General features: G+C 35.6%; 1 protein-coding gene across 4 annotated transcripts; it reads left to right on the top strand.

Moving 5' to 3' along the window:
• The first annotated feature begins 712 nt into the window (after positions 1-712).
• Positions 713-5,301, top strand: LOC147558201 (E3 ubiquitin-protein ligase UPL5-like). 4 transcript variants are annotated; one of them, XM_086659756.1, is made up of 4 exons: positions 713-785; positions 1,709-1,868; positions 2,330-3,788; positions 4,296-5,301. In XM_086659756.1, exons 3-4 carry the CDS (start codon positions 2,336-2,338, stop codon positions 4,961-4,963), a joined length of 2,121 nt encoding a protein of 706 aa, XP_086515882.1. In that variant the 5' UTR covers positions 713-785; positions 1,709-1,868; positions 2,330-2,335; the 3' UTR covers positions 4,964-5,301. The 4 variants fall into 4 exon arrangements, with proteins under 4 accessions (XP_086515882.1, XP_086515881.1, XP_086515884.1 ...); XM_086659755.1 differs by lacking the exon at positions 713-785 and having other exon boundaries at positions 1,677-1,868; XM_086659758.1 differs by lacking the exon at positions 713-785 and having other exon boundaries at positions 1,804-2,155; positions 2,222-3,788.
• Positions 5,302-6,171: the final 870 nt, after the last annotated feature.

Raw genomic sequence — 6,171 nt, 5'->3', positions numbered from 1 at the left:
CGATCGCACAATACCCAACATTTTCTCTGAGATTCCAATAGTAGAAATTGTTGAAAATGAAGCCGAACGTTTCAAACGATTCTTAGCTAGGCACAAACAAATTAAAGATAAACAAGCTCATTTTGAACTACGAGACGCTCTTATTGATCATCTATGGGAAAAAAAAGGCAATGATGAACATTATTGATTCTTCAATAAGTTGTTCACTTATTAGGACTAATAGTATTGTAATGTCTCCAAAAACCCGGAGTACACAAACTCGATAATGGTGGAGATGATAATACTAATACTTCGATTTTGTGTAATTAAGGGTATAAATAAAAATAGTTAAGGTAGTTTTTTTTGTAATATTTTAGTGAAATATTTAATTTATGTTTTATTGTAATTTAATTAAGTAATTCAAATTTATACGAGGCTAAACCTAAAAAAAAAAAAAACATTAAGAGTTGAAATAAAAAAACAAAACAAAAAAAAAGGACTAATATGAAATAGAACAACAAAAAGAGAACCAAAAACAAATTAAAATTGACCCTGGCCCACCATAACCCACAATTGATGAATATGAACAGTAGTTGGCCAGATGTGGCCGGCTACTGTTCATGGCACGGGAGATCTTTGGTGATCTCCCGTGCCATTGGGTACCAACTGCCCTGGGTATCACCAAAATTTGGTGATACCCAGGGCCGTTGGGGATGCTCTTATAATAGATAGTAACCCTTTTCTGTAAAACCCTTTTATGAGGGGTGCTTTTAGCTATTTCTTTGAGGTTGCTAATAAAGAGAAGGGTTATTTTGCGAAAGGGGCGTATATAAGTACCAGGTTTTGCGAAAGGGGCATGACTATTTATTATTTTGCAAAGGGGTCGTGGACTAGTGTTGACCAGTTAAGTTCTAACACCGCTAAATTTAATACCATTAATCTAACCCTATACTTAAAAATATATTATTACATTTAAAAAATTATATGATTGGGCACTAAATTCCCAAAGGTGGAATTAACACATCTACCTTGAAAATATTGTTTTTCCAGATTTTGTAGCGCGTTACACATCTAAACAATGAATTTCATAGTCTATTAATCTAATACATAATGAATAAATGATATAAACAATATATATTTATGTGGAATGTCAAAAAGAAGTAAAATTTCAACTCGACATAACCATGAGAGAGAAAATCTAATAGCACATGAAGATAAACATCAGCTTTACTCGAGCTACTCAAGTTAAAGAGTTTGAAAGTAAAATGAATTTAAGAAGTGTGATGAGGACTCATAAAAAAAAAGATTAAATAAAAAAAAACAGAAAGCTGACAAAAAAAAACCTAAACTCATCTTTTGTCGTCACAGTTTCTTTGTAAAACTCAATCAACAACACCTCTTTCAAAAACCCGAAGTAGATCGAAGGTGGAAGAAAGAAAAAAAAAAATGAAAAACTGAAGGGGCTCTCTTCGTGCAAAAAAAATGACGACATAATTAAGTTTGATCAATAGATATTAATCATCTAAGTAGAGGAATAGTGTCTCGGATTCACTTGAGCTGACTCTATTACATCTACACAACGATGTTAACTATTCATGTAATGTGATGTTAAATCTACTAACATTTAGTTAACGGTCAATGCTAGTCCACGACCCTTTCACAAAATAATAAATAGTCATGCCCCTTTCGCAAAACCCGGTACGGCCCCTTGCAAAATAACCCTAAAGAGAACGCGCTAATAGTAAGTTAGGGAATTCCCCCTTCGCATCTGGAGAATTGCCGCCTTTCCCCTTTGCATAAAACAAACAATCCAATCTCCATTCTAGAGAGAGAGAAAGAGAGGGCTTCTCGTTCCAATTAATCTTAGGGCTAACTAATAATCTCAGGAGGTAAGAATAACAAACGACTTACTCTTTACCTTGTTCTTTTAGTATACATACTGAGCAACTCTGTTTCTTAATTCAATAAAAATTTCATCTTTTTCTTATAGAACCAGACTCTGATAGAACAATTAATTTTCAATAACTGTTTGTGTTAAAAGTTTGATCTTTTTCTTAGAACAAGACTTGGGTAGAAGAAATAATTCTCTAAAACTGTTTGGGTTAGAAGTTTGATCTTTTTCTTAGAACAAGACTTGGGTAGAAGAAATAATTCTCTAAAACTGTTTGGGTTAGAAGTTTGATCTTTTTCTTAGAACAAGACTTGGGTAGAAGAAATAATTCTCTAAAACTGTTTGGGTTAGAAGTTTGATCCTTTTCTTATAACCAGATTTGGGTAGAAGAAATAATTCTCTAAAACTGTTTGTGGTAAAAGTTTGATCTTTTTCTTTATTTGTTATTTGTTATTACAGAGGAAGATGGAGGACTACGAATTTTTAAAAACCGAATCAGAGTTGATTGCTTACATACGTGATTGTGAAAACCTTAATCCTCATTTGGGCACTCTTACGAAATACCTTTTAAATCGAAAGTCCCATAAGCAAGCAGCACGAGTCTTGAGAAATTTGGATGCTTCTATTTCATGCCTCCGTGGTGGTGGTGACGATGATGGTGAGTGTAGAGGAAAATATGTTTTATCAGGTATTAGTAAGTACTTAAAACTCCAACCTCGTAAGAAATTAGACCATATGTTGTTATTCAAGTTCTACGGAATGCATTACAAACTTATCTATTTGTACCATACCCCCATCAAAAATAACAAAGAGATAGCCGAAGAAGCAATTCGTCTCTTTCTCTATCCTAACATTCAATCCTTTCCCATACCCATTCAACATCGATTTGCTAATATAATTTTGGAATTTTGCCGTCTTCTTCGTAATTATGAAACAACTTCAGAACGTTTGTTGTACTACTCTTGTTGCCAGACTCTTGAATCTCTATTGAAATCAATTGGTCCTAGAAACACTTATAGATTGTTCCAGAGTAGATCACCAAAGAGCTTTGTTCGTGACTTTTACCCTTTTGTAAGGGAGGTCACAAAAAAGTTGCTTCTGAATATGAAGTTGATAAGAGAGTCGTGCTTTTGTAGAGTTCCTTCTGGGTTAAAAGCACGATTCAAGAGTGATATCGGTGAGTTCTCTATATTGGCACTCCTTATGTGTACAAAAATTGAGGAACATATGAGAGAGAAGGATCTATCACTTGACTCGCTTCGTTTGGTGGCTTTGGATGTAAGTCAGACATATTATGTGAAAGAGATTAAACCATTTTACGATGATTTTAATGACTTGCTCAACAGCATTGATCTTGGTCTGACTTATATGGATGATGGAGTTGAGTACACAAGATGTACTGAATGTGGATTCAATCATGGATGGTCCTATTATCTCTTGATTCTCAAGGAATTAGATAAGATCTCGAAGTTGTATCATCCTGCAGAAAAGAACCTCTCCTCTTGCTTGTATTCTCACAAAGTTTCAATAAATAAACTTATTATGAATTCACAGAGAGGCGATGATCATCAATGGCTCCTTATACATAAGAGTTTGTTATTTAATGAATCTCGAAGACATTTGATAGCTATGTTGTTCTCGGATCAGGTTGAGAATGGTTGTAATCACCCACAGACGATGAAGGTGATCATTGACAGGTCAAAGTTATTCATTGATTCTTTTGAACATGTTGGGCTTGTGAACCCTATTTTGTTGCGGAATGGAATCAACCCCCAGTTCAAAAATGAGGTAGCCCTTCATGCAGGTTATGGCATACTCAGGGAGTGGCTTCTCTTGCTGTGCCAACATCTATTCACTCAACAAGATTCTTTGTTCGTATCATGCCCACATGACCCTCAGAGACTCTATCCTAACAGAGGTATGTTCACGACTTCTACATTTATTCAACCTTTTGAATAACTCTTTATGCTGTTTTCATGTTATATTTAGGATTATTGTGCGAAAGGGTTGTAAATAAGTTCTGGATTAACATTGACTCATTAAGTGGGAGTCGTACTTGATGACAATTAAGTTTAAGCTAATGACAGTTAGAGGTTAAATAAACTTAATCTAACGGAATCAAGTTAAACTCAAGACAATAAAAGAATTTATTTGTCTTCATAGGCAAAGAGATTCTGGTCTTTCGTCAACTCCTAGACGAAAGCAAGATGTTCTAGGTGTAATCATACTGATTTTACTCAATGGTGAATGGAAGAAATGTAAATGGGACTAGCCGTAAACAATCCAATTTTGGAAAGTTGGATTTTGAAGAAGAGATGAGTTCTTTTAATGCCGTTAGTGTAACTTAATTCTCTAGAGCTTATTTACAGCCTTTCGCTAAATAACCCTATATTACAGTTCTCTTAGTCAACCTCTCTATTTGCAGCAAAAGCAGATTCTCAACAACTTGAGTATTATCAGTTTTGTGGTCGAGTGGTCGCTTTAGCATTGATGCACGGCATACAAATAGGCATTGGATTTGATCGTTTGTTTTTCCTGCAACTAGCCGGAAGATCTGTAATAACTTTGGAAGATGTGCGGGATGCAGATCCATATATGTATAAAAGCTGCAAAGATATTTTGGAAATGGATATTAAGTTTATAGATTCAGATGGTTTGGGATTAACATTTGTTTGGGAAACTGAAGAAGTAGATGAGTCTGGGTTCGGGAGGAAAATCGTGGAGTTGTGTCCTGGAGGTAGGACAATGGGCGTGTATAGTATCAACAGAGAAGAATATATAGACCTTGTTATTCAACATTGCTTTGTGAGATCGATCGCAGAGAAGGTTAAGCTATTTATCCGAGGGCTTGATGATGTTCTTACTCAAAGGTGCCGAAAGAACTTATTCCGGAGTATAGAGTTGGAAGATCTTGATGATATGCTGTTGGAAAGAACAATTTGTGAAGAAGAACGGGACGAACAGAGAAGCCAAGATTATTCTCCTTTCCAGAGAATAGTAGAAACGACCTTACCCTTCTCAAGGCTGAAGTCTTCTTCTCTGCCATTGACATGCAGAGAGCAACACATGTCGTTTGATACATTTGTTGATTAGTGTTAATAGATTTCCCATGCCTTTTCCCTTCTCTTCACCCTTACAAATCCACGAATTATTGCATTCCAACTAATGATCCAAAGCTAATATACCCATCAACAAGTGACCCACCCACGACCAAATTATGATCTACTCCGAACTTAATAATCAAACCATGGATTTGTTTAAGAATCAATCTTAAAACTTCTCTTCACAATCTTCTAGTCCCACATAGGCCTAACTACACTAGGGACGTGAACTTATCAGGCATAATTCCTGTCTCTTGCATTCTGTAAAACAATCTTAAAACTTCCTTATGATCATAAATACTTGAATAATCAAGAATCATTGTGTTCCAAGAAGTCGAGTTTCTTAATCGCATTTCAATGAATAAATCTCTTGTAATATACAGATCCGATAACTCACCATTCCTGGCATAAAGCATGAGGATTTTAGTCTGAAGAAAGGTGTCAGGCTTAAACCCATTTTTCAAAAGTCTAGCATGGATGGATTTAGCGCGCCAGAAAGAATTCGATGAGATGCATTCTTGGATAAGAGAAGAATAATAAGATTGGGAATTATTATAAGGTACTTGAGGTTCATTTTCTTCATAAACGTTTCTGAGTCAAGTTACGGTAAGAGTAACATTTCTATTTCTGCTGCAGCAAAAGATTTGAGTTTTCATTTTGGCAGAGGAGAGAAGCAGTGATGGCTGTGGTGACAGATAATAAAGTTAAGTGATGGTGTGAAGGCAGTGTTTGGGAAAAGAATTGGATAGATTCGGTCATTTCCGACTTTGCCTTCACGCTTCAGTTTACTCTTTCAAAAACATTAACTTAGACCTTTGTTTTTGTAACCCCAAAATCTCGAATCTCAAGCTTAAAATCCAAGATTAGGAACCTTCCAACTCGAATTCACAACATCGCCTGTCACAAGGACATTGATATGAATTAGGTGGATTGCCTTCCTGCTGCACCACATCTTGAAAAAGAATAGCTAATTTATAACCACGGAACAGTACATTTTCACAAGCCTAAGTCCCAGCAAGCAAGTTCAATCTCATAACCGACAAGATAACAAACACGTTACAAACTTTATGTACTCACAGAGAGCAAAGAAAATAATGTCAAACAAGTGAGAAGAGGAGCTTTCCAGGTTTCAAGAACTCTTTCTACTTTCCTCTTGCATGGTACACACGCTACACTACGCATTTATAGCAATGTGTTAAC

This window comes from Eschscholzia californica, unplaced genomic scaffold (assembly GCF_041429995.1).
Source record: "Eschscholzia californica isolate CP2 unplaced genomic scaffold, dmEscCali1.0.p SCAF_2, whole genome shotgun sequence".
In the NCBI taxonomy this organism is placed as follows: domain Eukaryota; kingdom Viridiplantae; phylum Streptophyta; class Magnoliopsida; order Ranunculales; family Papaveraceae; genus Eschscholzia; species Eschscholzia californica.
This window is presented reverse-complemented; position numbering and strand designations above follow the sequence as displayed.